Source organism: Notolepis coatsorum (genome assembly GCF_963971535.1).
Source record: "Notolepis coatsorum genome assembly, chromosome: 3".
Classification (NCBI taxonomy): domain Eukaryota; kingdom Metazoa; phylum Chordata; class Actinopteri; order Aulopiformes; family Paralepididae; genus Notolepis; species Notolepis coatsorum.
The window spans coordinates 195,537,059-195,553,824 of record NC_140167.1 but is presented as its reverse complement, the minus strand read 5'-3'; the positions used below and the strand labels follow the sequence as shown (position 1 = coordinate 195,553,824).

At 44.0% G+C, this 16,766-nt stretch overlaps 1 protein-coding gene across 1 annotated transcript in view; it reads left to right on the top strand.

The window, feature by feature from the left end:
* LOC311226119 (uncharacterized protein) overlaps positions 1-16,766 on the top strand; it is a gene marked incomplete at its 3' end in the record, with an annotated part of 63,908 nt that overhangs the window by 23,814 nt on the left and 23,328 nt on the right. The window contains exon 3 of the mRNA XM_084311494.1: positions 15,900-15,974. Coding sequence (XP_084167620.1) covers positions 15,900-15,974 — 75 coding nt within the window. The remainder of the gene's footprint in view (positions 1-15,899; positions 15,975-16,766) is intronic.

Below are 16,766 nucleotides of genomic sequence, written 5' to 3'. Positions count from 1 at the left end.
TTTTAAAAAGAATCTTAAATTGTTTTTAAATTGTTTTTAACACTGTAAAAGTAATTTTTTGTTTTTGTTTTACACTAATGTAATTGTAGCTATCTTAATTGTTACAGTAGTTTCATTATGCATTGTGTGTACTGACTTTTAATAATTTTGTTTTTGCAATAGTGATTGTTTTTGTATGTTTTTTTGTGTGTGGACCCCAGGAAGACTAGTTGGTTGCTATCGCACCAGCTAATGGGGATCCCTAATAAAATCAAATAAAATCAAATGTCTAGTAATAAGAATAAGTGATTTAGTGATATACATGTCTAGTAATAATAATAAGTGATTTAGTGATATACATGTCTAGTGATAAGTGATCAGCAACACCGGGGCCCACGCAGGGGACAGTCCTCTCTCCCTTCCTCTTCACTGTCTACACCAACGACTTCCACTATCGGTCAGAGTCCTGCCACCTTCAGAAGTTTTCTGATGACTCTGCGATAGTGGGATGTATAAAGGACGGTGACGAGAGGGAATACCGGGAACTGGTAGTGGACTTCGTCACATGGTGCGATAAAAACCACCTGCAGCTAAATGTGGCGAAGACCAAGGAACTGGTTGTGGAGCTGGGGAGGAGGAGGAGTGCACCTGTGACCCCCGTTTCCATCAGGGGAGTTGATGTGGACATGGTTGAGGTGTACAAATACCTCGGTGTGCACATCGACAACAAACTGAACGGGTCAAAACATGCAGAGGCACTGTACAAGAAGGGCCAGAGCCGACTCTACTTCTTCAGAAGGCTGAGATCCTTCAATGTCTGTACAAGGATGTTGAGGATGTTCTATGAGTCGGTGGTGGCGGGCGCCTTCTTGTACGCTGTGACCTGCTGGGGCAGTGGACTGAGAGCAGGGGACACAACCAGGCTGGATAAGCTGGTCAGGAAGGCCAGCAGCGTGGTTGGGGTGGAGCTGGACTCTCTAGCGAGGGTGGCGGAGAGGAGGAGCCTTGCTAAGCTCCAGGCCATCAGGGAAAACCCCACCCACCCACTATACACAGACTTGGCTGACAGGAGGAGCATGTTCAGTGCTAGGCTCACACTACCCAAATGCAGCACTGAACGGCACAGGAAGTCCTTCATTCCAACAGCCATCAGACTATACAATGCATCACTGTGCCTCACTGCATCACTGAGCACAGGCGGCTAGCGGCCTCCAGGCTCCACAACAGGGGGCAGCGACGGCTTCCAGACATTGACCTAGGACTAATAGGAACCCAAGGAGGACAATAACACTACCTGATGCATACTGCACCTTATGTGACACTGTGAATACTGTGAATATATATTTCATTTAGTTAGATAGTTAATTATATTGACCAATTTGTTTACACTGCTGTGTTGTTTTTACTACCTGTACCCCCCCCCCTTCCCCCATGCTCAGTATATTTTTACTGTATTTATTTACTGTATATTTATTTCATTTTTATTCTATTACTCTACTCTTACCCTAGGCAACTTGATTTGATTTGTGTTATTATTCTAATTCGTGACCTGTCCTGTCTAAATGTTTAAATGTTGAGCGATTTGCAGTGTCAAATTTCCAACGGGATAATAAAAGTATTTCTATTCAATTCTATTAGTGATATACATGTATAGTAATAATAGGTGATTTAGTGATATACATGTCTAGTAATAATAATAAGTGATTTAGTGATATACATGTCTAGTAATAATAAGTGATTTAGTGATGTACATGTCTAGTAATAATAAGTAATTTAGTGATATACATGTCTAGTAATAATAATAAGTGATTTAGTGATATACATGTCTAGTAATAAGTGATTTAGTGATATACATGTCTAGTAATAATAAGTGATTTAGTGATATACATGTCTAGTATTAATAATAAGTGATTTAATGATATACATGTCTAGTAATAATAAGTGATTTAGTGATGTACATGTCTAGTAATAATAAGTAATTTAGTGATATACATGTCTAGTAATAATAATAAGTGATTTAGTGATATACATGTCTAGTAATAATAAGTGATTTAGTGATATACATGTCTAGTAATAATAAGTGATTTAGTGATATACATGTCTAGTAATAATAATAAGTGGTTTAGTGATATACATGTCTAGTAATAATAATAAGTGATTTAGTGATATACATGTCTAGTAATAATAAGTGATTTAGTGATATACATGTCTAGTAATAATAAGTGATTTAGTGATATACATGTCTAGTAATAATAATAAGTGGTTTAGTGATATACATGTCTAGTAATAATAAGTGATTTAGTGATGTACATGTCTAGTAATAATAAGTAATTTAGTGATGTACATGTCTAGTAATAATAATAAGAGAGGGGAGAGGTCATGTGTTTAACCATAGCTCACTGCTGGCCGGTGGCCTATTAATAGGAGAGCGAGAGAAAGACAGGGAGAGGGGGAGAGACAAAGAGAAGAATGGAGATACAGGATGTGGGGGGTCGGGGGGTGGGGGTGAGGCGGGTGGGGGTTGCAGAAGATAGCAACACACAGCGTTCTCCACCTGGGACACGTTGTTGTTGTCGGAGAGAGAGGAGCGAGGGATGGGGCTGTGTCCTTGGTGACTGGGGGGGGATGAAGATAATGAAGTGAAGGGATGAGCGAAGAGAGAAAGGAAACACTTGGCCTCTGGGGGGGGGGGGGGGGGTGGAAAGGGATGGGGGGTCGGGGGGCATAGAGGGAGGGAAAGAAAAGAGATGCTTCAGACGTCCACCAGGTTCAGTAGACTGAGACGCGCTGTGTGTTCCGTCACGGGCGCCTTTGGCTGAATGGATGAAAGGAGGCATGTTCCTCAGAGCAGAGGCCCATTAAGGCTGATCAGACCTCAGCGGCACGGCCGGAGTTCCGTCTCTGTTGCTTTATCGCACATCCTGATCAACCTCACGCACACAAACACACACACACACACACACACACACACACACACACACACACACACACACACACACACACACACACACACACACACACACACACAGACACACAGAGACACACAGAGACACACACACATACTGTACACACACACAGCCATCAGAGCAGATGAAACATGACCTTTTCCAGAGCTCTCTTCCTGTTCAAGAGAGAGTGAAGCAACATTATGCCCTCCCTTACCACTCAGTCACACACACACACACACACACACACACACACACACACACACACACACACACACACACACACACACACACACACACACACACACACACACACACACACACACACACACACACACACACACACACACACACACACACACACACACACACACACACACACACACACACACACACACACACACACACACACAAGTATAGAACCATTCCAGGTTGTGTTGAAAATAGTAGGTACAAACCACCAGCCCATTTCCCCTGCATCTCTGTTCCGCGGTCGTTTGGAGTAAGACTGGTGGCGATCTAATCAACCGTGCAGATGCTAATCAGAGCCGCAGCGGTGGAGACGGCGTTCTGAGGGACGCGTAGCTCCCTCCGCGCTGTCGCTTTCTTCCTGAGCGCTTCGGAGGACAGATAAAAGACACCACACTGGCTTTCAGTTTCATAATAGCCCTGGCGATTATCTCTGATCATCACAGTCCTCTTTTACCCTCGGGGGAGAGTCGTAATACACACACACACACACAGACACACACTCTCACACACACGCACACACACACGTACGCACACGCAAACAGACACACACGCACGCCCACACCACCTACGCCTCACTGTCACTCTCACACATGCATGAAAATAAATGTGCGCCTGCATACAAACATACACAGATGAGTAGTATTTCCCACTGCATGCATTTGAAAGAAAAAAAATTAAGATTTTGCTAAAATTCAAAAAACTGATTTTTTTTAAATTATGGGGGGGGGGGGGGGTCAAACTTTCAATATGCTCTTCCCATTATATTTTATGTTAACTGTTTCCTTTCTTTTGTAGTCTGTGACCTCGACTGCCTCTCTCTCTTTTCCTCTGCCTCTCGTAACGTTGGCTGCTGAGTGTCCTTGAGGCAGTTAAGTAAGGGATAATGTATGGCTACGAGGTCATTGTCGCAAAATAATTGACCGACACGTAGTTTAAAATACAGAGGCGCCGCGCCGAGTATATATATTATATTATATTATAATTATATTAATGTATAGAAGTAGGCTATACATTATCCCGCTTATTACATGGCTAACTTACTAACAATATACCTAATTCATTTGACAAATCGCAGTTGTTCTGTGGCTCTGTCAGCCCAAATAAAGTGATTATTATTATCGCGGGCAGCAGCCTCTGTTCTGGCTCCGCTGACACTCCGCTGTCAGTGCAGCGCTATACATTATCCCGCTTATTACATGGCTAACTTACTAACAATATACCTAATTAATTTGACAAATCGCAGTTGTTCTGTGGCTCTGTCAGCCCAAATAAAGTGATTATTATTATCGCGGGCAGCAGCCTCTGTTCTGGCTCCGCTGACACTCCGCTGTCAGTGCAGCGCGGCAGGTGTGTCTGATTTGCTGCACTGATGTGGGCTTGATTGCCAACAGCTGCGCACTGCGGTCATTATTGAAAAAACAGCGGTCATTATTGAAAAATAATGACCGCTGTCGGGGGGCTATTGACCAATCACAAGCAAGCATTTCGGCGAATGTGAAAACGCCATGTAATAAAGAATAATAATGTACGCGGGCGGCTACGTGGTGCAGTGGGCAAGGCGCTCACCACGAATACTGGAGACGCTGGGTTCGCCTGTTCGAGTCCAGCACTCCACATTGCTTTCAGTTTAGCTGGTCGTCCGTATTAATACACATTGGCAGTATTAGGGGGTGGGAAACTGATGGGTGGGGATCAAGCGTTGTGGACAGCGACTCCTACAGGTCGGTTGGTGCGCCTGCGCAGTAGAATCAGGAAGCGAGGGGGGCGGCGCCCCTCCAAAGCGCAGACCCCTGACGCTAAAAGATCGCGCCGCGCAGGTGAAAAGATGCGACTGCTGTTACCTCGAGTATCGGAGGGGACTCGTGCTATGTATGACTTAGTCCACATTGCAGCCGGCTTGTGGGAGGCAAGAAACAGCGTTCGAGACAGGGGAGGGTTGAATTGGATGATACGAAATTGGGATGGGAGAAAAATAGAAAATGGGAGAAAAAGTGGATAAAAAAAAAATAATAATAATAATGTACTGTATATCTGGAGGCAGTAGAGAGACAGTGGGAGGGAGGGTAACGAGTACAAAGTTGCAATAAACTCACCACGCAATCACACACACACACACACACACACACACACACACACACACACACACACACACACACACACAAGGCTATGTGTGTGTGTCCTTGCCTCATCATGATCAAGCTTTCCACAAAGTTTGGCCATGTTACGTGAATCTGTTTAGAAGTTATGCTCCTCTTTGTTATAGGCCATTGCCAATTGGCAATCAGCTGTCCTTTGGGTCATGACCAACCTTTCCACAAAATCTTTTGCAAGTCTGTGAATCCATTTGGAAGTTATGTGCCTGACAATTATGACAATTTTTTTTCTCTCTCTCTACCAAATCCATTCTGAGACTGAATGAATGAATGAAAACTTTATTTAACAGATTGCAGAATGGGTACAATACAGTAGGCCTACGGCTCAATACACAATTGTTAAGGGGATGCAGACCAGAGAAAGACGTTTGTCTTGTTTACATCAGGGTCCCCCATTTTCAATTCATATTGAATGACAACGGACTCAGTGCGTACTCCGCAAGTTGCGCAAATACACTGACTGTATACTATATAGTATAGTAATATGATAGTACAGAAGAGGACAATACAAGAAGCAGAGCAGATATAGAGAGGAGAGGGAGCTCTCCTGTATACCTAAATTATAATTAGAATATCTTTATTTACCAAGTATATTTTTGCATATATTTTTGCAATTTGACCCATCTATTTATGAGCAGTGGCCTGGGGACCAACTCCAGTTCTAATGCCAGTGCCTTGGCCAAGGACAATGGCAGGAGAATGTATATATAGCCTGTAAATAGTCTACATCTGTGTATGACATAACTAACTCTATACTGTGATATATATAACGTTAGCTCAATACTGCGATACATCCAGGCTGCTGAGACATTGAGTAGTATACAAATCATCAACTGATCACCTTGATAGATGGAGATAGATAGGTACGTAGTCATCAGTCTGCTATGTTACCTATTACAGTTATTTAACTGTTGAATAAGCCCCAGCACTGCTGTGGCTAATGGGGATCCAAATAAACGTAACTTAAACTTAAACATTGAACATCATGTGCCGAACTTACCGCGTTCCTCATTCTTATTGCCAGTTGACCTATCTCAAACCCTGCCCACTTTTCTTGATCCTCCAATCATAGCTGTCACTTCTCTCGTACAAACTCAGAGTTTTATTTTTTATTTATTCTTTATACCAAATGCATGTATTTTAAATAATTGCATACATTTCTTGCCACCAGTGTTTTGTAAACTATTTGTATTATTATTATTATATTTGTTATAGAATATAGTATATTCAGAGGCGGCTGGGTGGCGCAGCGGACATTGCGCTCGTCACCAACGCAAGAGACACCGGGTTCGACTCCGGCTGTCGGCATTGCCTCCGGCTTGGGCCGGCCGTCATACTAACTCAATTGGCAGAGTTAGCGGGTGGAAGTCGATGGGTGGTAATCTGGACGTTGTGGACAACGACTCCTACAGGTCGGTTGGGGGACGCCTGCACAGCAGATACAGGAAATGGCGGGGGTAGTGTGAGCCTCCCACACGTTACACTTCGCCAATGAGAGTCCACGCTGGCAGGTGAAAAGATGTGACAGGCTGCCTCCTTGTGTATCGGAGGGGACACGTGATGCAAGGCTTCTATCCTCCCTACAACCGGCCAGTGGGGGGCATATGCGAGCAACGTTCAAGACAGGGGAGGGGAGAATTGGCACAGTGGAATTGGGATGGGAGAAAAATAGAAAAAGAGGAGAAAAAGTGGATAAAAAAAAAGAATATAGTATATTCAATACCATAGTCCCCTCCAAGCTCGTCGTCAAGCTCAGAGACCTGGGCTTGAACTATGACCTCTGCCAGTGGGTCTTGGACTTCCTGACAGGAAGACACCAAGTGGTGAGAGCAGGTAACTGCACCTCCTCATCCATCACTCTCAACACAGGTGCCCCCCAGGGCTGTGTTCTGAGCCCCCTCCTCTACTCGCTTTACACGCATGACTGTGTGGCAAAGCACAACAGCAACACAATCATTAAGTTTGCTGACGACACAGCTGTGGTGGGCCTGATCTCTGCAAAAGACGAGAGGGCCTATCTGAACGTCAGCAAAACCAAAGAAATTATTGTGGATTTTAGGAGGTCGGGGCTAGGGACTACAGCCCCCTCAGCATCTACGGGGCACCGGTCGAGAGAGTGAACAGTTTCAAGACTTGACATGGACCACACACATTGACAGTATAGTGAAGAAGGCACAGCAGCACCTCTACTTCCTTAGGCGCATAAGGAAGTTCAAAGTGAGTCAGAAGATCCTTAGGAACATGCCAACTTTTTGGGAAATTATCTTATTTGCCATCTACCCTGGAGTTAGACAAGCAGATACATACCCTTTTCTTCTCTGTGCATGCATTAGGCTTAGGGAACAGCCACACATCTATGTTACCCAACTTACCCATAGATCCTAACAGAGAATATATACATATGATGGGGAGGAGACTGTACATTATGAGGGGGTGGGTGGGTGGGAGAAACAATATACATATGGTGGGGAGAAAATATATACATACTTGATTTGATTTGATTTGATTTGATTTTTATTTGTCTCGAACATAGAAACATAAAACAAGTTTAAAAAACAAAAGGGTAAATAGTCAAAGACTATTTCCATACAATAAGTGTTCGAAAAGGAACAGGGGGAAGTAAAACAACGTATCAAGCCCTGCCCCTTCCTTACAATATTTGACATTATAATTTAATAAAAATAAAAATAATATAACAAATAAAAAATAAAATAAAAGTACAGTTTTTTATATATCCAAATATCCAAATGAGAAAAAATAATAGGCATACGGTGGGGAGGAGACTATTAGGAGGGCGTGGGGGGGTGGTGGACATTTACGGTGGCCAGTTTCGAATTGCAGCCTCCCGTAGGTGCTCTTTAAGAGCGGTTTTGAATGTGGGTAGGGATTCACATCTTTTTACGGCTGTGGGTAGGGCGTTCCACATTGTTGTGGCATAATTGCGAAATGTGTTTAGTCCCTTGTTTGTGCCGAATCTGGGTTGCACATGATTTGTGGAACTCCCTCTGGTGTTGTGGGCGTGGTATTCACTGACCTTTGGGAAGTATTTCGAAATGTACATGGGTACCTGTGTAGTGTATCTTGTAGACCAGGCCCATTGCAAGTTGCTGTACTCTGTCGTCTACTCTAAGCCATCCTAGGTAGTCAAAGTGGGCAGGGGTGAGGTGGGTTCTAGGAGTAAGGTCAAGCAGTAGTCTGACCAGTTTGTTTTGTGATGTTTGTAATCTTGTTTTTAGCGCCTTTGAGGTACTTTGGTGCCATGAGGTGCAAGCATAGTCGTAGTACCCTTGAATGAGTGCTCCTTCCAGAGTCTTCAGGTTATTCTTGTTTACCAGAGAGGAGATCCGGTACAAGAATCTAGTTAGTTGGTTGACTTTTTTTATTACATTGGATGCCATTTTGTCACAGGAAAGATTTGCCTCTAGGATGGAACCCAGGTATGTAATTTCATCTTTCCTTGTGACAATATTGTCACCCACTGTAACTGTTGACATCTAATTTACTCAGGTCAATGCTTGCTTGTGTTGTAATTGTTGTGTTGACATTATCAGGGAAATGTAAAGTTTCTTGTTTATATGCTTCGCTGTGTGAATTGACCTGGTGTCTGTATCGCAAAATATAAAGAGATAAGACGGAGCATTTGATGGCTGACATTGCTGAAGGAGCTTTGCTTAGAAAGTTTAGACACTAGTTTGACATTTTAAATTAGTTTATGACTCAAACTTTTCCATAAAAACGCGTCATGTTTACAGGCCACTACAAGGAAATTTACTAGAGTTTTTGGTTTGTTTACCAAAAAAAGGAAAATTATGTAATTTGGTTTAGGTAATTTCCAGGTCTGGATAAGTGTGGGGGGGAAAAGGAGTTTTGAAAAATAATCACGAGGTGTGTGTGTGTGTGTGTGTGTGTGTGTGTGTGTGTGTGTGTGTGTGTGTGTGTGTGTGTGTGTGTGTGTGTGTGTGTGTGTGTGTGTGTGTGTGTGTGTGTGTGTGTGTGTGTGTGTGTGTGTGTGTGTGTGTGTGTGTGTGTGTGTGTGTGTGTGTGTGTGTGTGTGTGTGTGTGTGTGTGTGTGTGTGTGTTTCAAGTTTCTTTAATAGTTGTCATACAGAAGTACAGAATACTTTTATACAAAATGCTTCTTACTGTTATGCTCCAGAGACTGTGCTAGACAAGATAAGTATGAAATAAAATAGTATAGCATGTAATAGAAGTAAAAATAGAAGTCACAGTGTTCAGTATAGACATATGTACAATGTTCGATGCAGAATAGAAGTAACTGAGTTACCATACAATATACAATATACTATGCAATGTACTAATATACAATACTATATAGTGCAAAGCAGAAATGGGATGAGGTACAATTTAGGTACAATTTACAGTAAGGTGTACAAGTTGTAGTGCAAATCCTTTACCAATAAATATAGTGTGTTTAGGTGATCTAAAGTGTGGAGAGTGGGTGCTGCAGTGTGTTGTTTGTTTAAAGTGAGTGTGCGCGTGTGGATGTGTGTGCTGTGTGCATTTGATGGTTGTTGCATAGTGTTTATTGTTCGTTGAGCAGCCTGATGGCCTGGGAATAGAAGCTTCTTCTGAGTCTTTCTGTGCTCGCCATGAGACTCCGGTATCGCTTGCCTGACCGCAGCAGTTCAAAGAGGCAGTTGTTTGGGTGGCTGGAGTCCTTGATGATTCTCTTAGCCTTACCCCTGCACCGCTTGTTGTAAATGTTCTGGAGGGTGGGAAGCCCCCCTCCAATTGTTCGTTCGGCTGAACGTGCCACTCTTTGTAGTCTGCTACGGTCTTGTGCGGTGCTATTCCCAAACCAGGAGGTGATATTGCCAGTCAGGATGCTCTCTATTGTACATGAGTAGAAGTTCTTAAGGATCTTCTGACTGACTTGGAACTTCCTTAGGCGCCTGAGGAAGTAGAGGTGTTGTCGTGCCTTCTTCACAACACTGTCAATGTGTGTGGTCCATGTCAAGTCCTCGGAAATGTGGACTCCGAGGTACTTTTTTGTATTTTATTTTTTTATTATTTTTTAAACAAACATATAAACAAACATGACAACACACGATAAGATATACAAGCATTAATTGTCAGGGCACATCCAATGAGATCACCTTTTAGTTAGTTGTCTTATATAAGATATACCCATAATACCTGTTATCTAAAAAAAAACCTACACACATATGCTCAGCTCGAACCCCCCCCTCCCGGACCCCACCTTGAGAAGTACCTCCACTATCCCTTGCACCTAACCAGACACTACCATTATAAGCTAGCTTTTATTCTCTCCACCACTTCTAACCACATTGACATTTTGGATTCATTGAGACCCAGAATTCTTGCTGTAGATATTTCATGGTAAATTACATCGAGATATGTAAGAAACCAAACTTTACGGCACATTTTTTCCGGTTGAAACCAGCGTGATGCGATCAGCTTTTTGGCTACTGTGATACCCGATAAAACCAATCTCTTTAGCTGTGGATTCACTGCAAACTCAAAAACATCATTCAACAGCAATACCGAGGGGTGTACAGGTATATTCCAAGATACGAGTTTTGATATTTGTTGGGTCACATCTTTCCAGAATGCCTTAACTGGTGAGCAGTCCCAATACATGTGCATAAATGTCCCTTCGTCCCCATTTGTACATTGGGTGCATTTGGAATCTTGTTTGAGCCCCATTCGGCACAGTCTTATAGGAGTCAAGTATGTCCTGTGAATATAGTTAAGATTGATTTGTTGATGATCCGGGTTCCTTGATGTAAGTCGGACATTTGCCCAGGCTCCTTGCCAATCAAAGTCATTTTCCAGGTCTGGTATATCCCTCCTCCAGACAGAGTCAAGTTGGAGGGTTTCATACGAGGACGTTAGTAATTGATGATAAAATTCTGAAACAAAACCTCTCGATGTCTCTCTTGCGTAGAAGAATTTGTGGTATCTGTGGTGTTCAATTGGTCTGTCTAATGGAACACCGTGAGACTTCAAACATAGCTCTAACTGTTTGTGAAAAAGCCATGTGGACTTGGTGAGATTAAATTTTTTGCGTATTTCTTTATCACTACAAAAACCCTGTTTGTTAAAAACATCCCCTAATGAGTGTATGCCTTGCTCTTCCCATATAGGGAATCTTATAGGTCGTTTTCCAATTAAGAGAGCATTGTTATTGAATAAGGGAGTATGATTGTGCCATTCTTGTGGGTTAGGATTTTTTTTTTTGTGATTCACGCCATATCCGGATCGCATGAGTAATTATGGGGCCAAATTTTCGTTCACAGTGCTTGATTGGTAGTTTAGTGTATGCTATGTCCTTCAGTCTATGTGGGGCTACTATGTTTTCTTTTATTTTTCTCCAAGATGCTAATGCTTGGGAGTCAAACCATGTTGTCAATGGACTTAATGAGTACGCCTTAAAATATAGGAAAAAATCTGGAAATGCCATGCCACCATCTGCTTTATTTCTCTGTGCGGTGGCTCTTTTTATACGTGGTGGTTTGTTATTCCAAATAAATTTGTATGTGGAGGAGTGTAATCTTTTCCAGTAACCCTCTGGAGGGGGTAACGGTAGCATTGAACAGAAGAAGTTGATTTTAGGTAGTACAGTGTGGACTCCGAGGTACTTAAAACTGTTCACTCTCTCAACCGGTGCCCCGTCGATGCTGAGGGGGCTGTAGTCCCTGACCCCCGACCTCCTAAAGTCCACAATCATCTCCTTTGTTTTGCTGACGTTCAGGGAGAGTCTGTTCTCCTGGCACCATCCCGCCAGGACCTTGACCTCTTCCAGGTAGGCCCTCTCGTCGTTTGCAGAGATCAGGCCCACCACTACTGTGTCGTCAGCCAATTTGATGATTGTGTTGTTGCTCCGCTGAGCCACACAGTCATGTGTGTACAGGGAGTAGAGGAGGGGACTCAGAACACAGCCCTGTGGGGCCCCTATGTTGAGGGTGATGGATGAGGAGGTGCAGTTGCCTGCTCTCACCACCTGGGGTCTGCCCGTCAGGAAGTCCAAGACCCACTGGCAGAGGTCATAGTTCAAGCCCAGGTCCCTGAGCTTGGCTATGAGTTTGGAGGGGACTATGGTATTGAATGCTGAGCTGTAGTCGATGAATAGCATTCTCACATAGTTCCCCTGCCTCTTGTCCAGGTGTGATGCTGCTGTGTGCAGCACATGGGCTATGGCGTCCTCCGTGGACCTGTTGGGGCGGTATGCAAATTGCAGGGGGTCCAAGTTGATGGGGAGGGAGGAACAGATGTAGCCTTCACTAGCTTCTCAAAGCACTTCATGGCTATGGAGGTGAGAGCTACAGGGCGGTAGTCGTTGAGGCAAGTGGGCGTAGATTTTTTGGGACCAGGGATGATGGTGGACTTCTTCAAACAGGTGGGGATGACAGCCTGTTCTAAGGACAGGTTAAATATGTCAGTGAATACCGGGGCCAGTTGGTCGGCACAGACTTTTAGGACGCGGCCGGGGATGCCGTCCGGTCCTGCTGCCTTCCTGATATTCACTTTCTTAAAGGTCCTCCTCACCTCATGTTCTGTTATTCTGAACACTGAATCTCCATCAGCAGTGTGTGTGTGTGTGTGTGTGTGTGTGTGTGTGTGTGTGTGTGTGTGTGTGTGTGTGTGTGTGTGTGTGTGTGTGTGTGTGTGTGTGTGTGTGTGTGTGTGTGTGTGTGTGTGTGTGTGTGTGTGTGTGTGTGTGTGTGTAGCGAATCATGAATTGTGAGAATCCAAGCAACCGCAGTCAGTCTAGCCTTCAAATGACTAGCTAACTTTAATTAACTGGTCTAGAAAGTTTAGATACGGAACAACAAACTGAAGCTAACGTCAGCTATTCATGCAACCCGCACCCAGATAACGTTACTAATAATAGAAATTCTGGTCTGTTAGCTGCCTATATAATGAGTAGGCACGGGACAGGCCAGATTTAGAGCTATGCATCTCTTGGTGTCCTGTGACATTTCTCAAATATGTCCCAGTTTGAGCTGTCTGTCCCCCCAAAATGCCCGGTTTTGAGGACTATAGCTCAAGACAAGATCCAAGATAAAATATTCCTTTATTGTTCCCCTTGGGATTTTATGAGATTAGAATAATCCTAGCTGTCCCATGTGATTAGAATAGTCCTAGCTGTCCCATGTGATTAGAATAGGCCTAGCTGTCCCATGTGATTAGAATAGTCCTAGCTGTCCCATGTGATTAGAATAGTCCTAGCTGTCCCATGTGATTAGAATAGTTCTAGCTGTCCCATGTGATTAGAATAGTCCTAGCTGTCCCATGTGATTAGAATAGTCCTAGCTGTCCCATGTGATTAGAATAGTCCTAGCTGTCCCATGTGATTAGAATAGTCCTAGCTGTCCCATGTGATTAGAATAGTCCTAGCTGTCCCATGTGATTAGAATAGTCCTAGCTGTCCCATGTTATTAGAATAGTCCTAGCTGTCCCATGTGATTAGAATAGTCCTAGCTGTCCCATGTGATTAGAATAGTCCTAGCTGTCCCATGTGATTAGAATAGTCCTAGCTGTCCCATGTTATTAGAATAGTCCTAGCTGTCCCATGTGATTAGAATAGTCCTAGCTGTCCCATGTGATTAGAATAGTCCTAGCTGTCCCATGTTATTAGAATAGTCCTAGCTGTCCCATGTGATTAGAATAGTCCTAGCTGTCCCATGTGATTAGAATAGTCCTAGCTGTCCCATGTTATTAGAATAGTCCTAGCTGTCCCATGTTATTAGAATAGTCCTAGCTGTCCCATGTGATTAGAATAGTCCTAGCTGTCCCATGTTATTAGAATAGTCCTAGCTGTCCCATGTGATTAGAATAGTCCTAGCTGTCCCATGTGATTAGAATAGTCCTAGCTGTCCCATGTTATTAGAATAGTCCTAGCTGTCCCATGTGATTAGAATAGGCCTAGCTGTCCCGTGAGATTAGAATAGGCCTAGCTGTCCATTGTTTTGGTCACAGTGTGACAGGGAATGTCAGAGGTCTTGTCTAGTAGTATTATTACATAATTGTCAGTGCTGCCCTTATTTCATAGCCGAGGACAGCATCTTACATTACTTTGCATGTGTCCTGAATTAAAGTAGGCTAATTAAAGGATCATATATTTAATTATTAATGATTAGTTATCTGTAGACAATCTACATGCCTTCCTCACACCATTTGTGTTGAATAGTCGTCAGTTTTGCAGGGAGTGATGTAGAGGTGATTTCACCACCCTCTGCAGGGCTTTCCGATCCGAGGCAGAGCAGTTGCCATGTGATGCAATTAGTGAGTTATGCTTTATATGGCGTAACGGTAGTAGTTCACCAGAATCCGAGGAGACAGATGGGCCTTCCTCAGTCTCCTGAGGAAGTAGAGATGCTGGTGAGCTTTCTTGACCGAGGTCGAGGTGCTGAGGGCCCAAGAGAGGTCCTCGGAGATGTAGAGCCCTGTAAAGAGTGCGGCCGGTAGCTCAATAGCACCGCTATTAAGCCAAGATTCTGTGAAAATCATGACGTTGCAATCCTTAATCCATTTATAATTGATGATCTGCAGCCACAGGTCATCCATTTTGTTCGCCTAAGATCGCATGTTGGTGAGGAAGATGCTGGGGTAGCGATAGGTGGTTAGGGGTTAGCTTTAGCTTAGCCTGCAGTCCTCCATGCGTACCTCTCTTCTGTTTATGCTCTGTAATCCCCGGTATTCTGGAATTTTTTGGAGGCCGATGGATGTTCTGAAAATAATGTAATTTATTCATACAATTAAAACCAAAATGCCTTCATCAGGGCTACGATAATGGAAATTAATTAAAATGAAATACTTCGACAATATTCCAAAATCCAGGTCCTTGGCCTGCTGTCAGCCTATGTGCAACGGTTCATCCAAATCAACCCTATCGTTTGCGAGGTTATCTGCAGACAGAGAGACCCATTCTCAGACAGACAGACAGACAGACAGACACGAGGCGACAGAGGCTCGTAGAGCAGTCGTCTGGTAATCCGGAGGTTCCCGGTTCGATTCCCGCTCCTCTTCCCAGGCAGCTTGTCGAAGTGTCCTTGAGCAAGACACTTAACCCCTAATTGCTCCTGATGGGCAGGTTGGCACCTTGCATGGTCGCCTCCGCCGTCAGTGTGTGAATGTGAGTGAATGGGTAAAATGTGAGGAACAAATTGTAAAGCGATTTGGATAAAAGCGCTATATAAATGCAGCCATTTACCATTTACAGACACGCAAGACCAAACGCATGATCTAAATTAATTACACACTCAAAACACATGCTAACATACATACATAAAAGGCAGAAAATCGATTTATACTTAATGATTGTTAATGGCATTTTGACACCTCTGCCAAGTAGGCCACACACAGCCCCAGCATACCAAGTAGGCTATGTGTTACAAGCTTACATCATACAGACTCTGAAGCCAATCCACACACCCAGACACACGCCCCCTAGTGGGGAGAACTGGTGTCAAAGTCAAGAGTCAGCTGTCGACTCGAGCATGTTCCAATCTGTGTGTGTGTGTGTGTGTGTGTGTGTGTCACAGTGACCTCTTACAGTTGAACTTTGACATTCTCTGTCATTTAGGACATGACTCAGTCCTGGCCGACCCAGCAAGCCTTAGGGGGTGACCAGGCTCAGCGCTTCCTCTACCACCCTAAGGTATGTCTGTGTGTACGCGCGTGTGTGTGTGTGTGTGTGTGTGTGTGTGTGTGTGTGTGTGTGTGTGTGTGTGTGTGTGTGTGTGTGTGTGTGTGTGTGTGTGTGTGTGTGTGTGTGTGTGTGTGTGTGTGTGTGTGTGTGTGTGTGTGTGTGTGTGTGTGTGTGTGTGTGTGTGTGTGTGTGTGTGTGTGTGTGTGTGTGTGTGTGTGTGTGTGTGTGTGTGTGTGTGTGTGTCTGTCTGTCTGTCTGTCTGTCTGTCTGTCTGTCTGTCTGTCTGTCTGTCTGTCTGTCTGTCTGTCTGTCTGTCTGTCTGTCTGTCTGTCTGTCTGTCTGTCTGTCTGTCTGTCTGTCTGTCTGTCTGTCTGTCTGTCTGTCTGTCTGTCTGTCTGTCTGTCTGTCTGTCTGTCTGTCTGTCTGTCTGTCTGTCTGTCTGTCTGTCTGTCTGTCTGTCTGTCTGTCTGTCTGTCTGTCTGTCTGTCTGTCTGTCTGTCTGTCTGTCTGTCTGTCTGTCTGTCTGTCTGTCTGTCTGTCTGTCTGTCTGTCTGTCTGTCTGTCTGTCTGTCTGTCTGTCTGTCTGTCTGTCTGTCTGTCTGTCTGTCTGTCTGTCTGTCTGTCTGTCTGTCTGTCTGTCTGTCTGTCTGTCTGTCTGTCTGTCTGTCTGTCTGTCTGTCTGTCTGTCTGTCTGTCTGTCTGTCTGTCTGTCTGTCTGTCTGTCTGTCTGTCTGTCTGTCTGTCTGTCTGTCTGTCTGTCTGTCTGTCTGTCTGTCTGTCTGTCTGTCTGTCTGTCTGTCT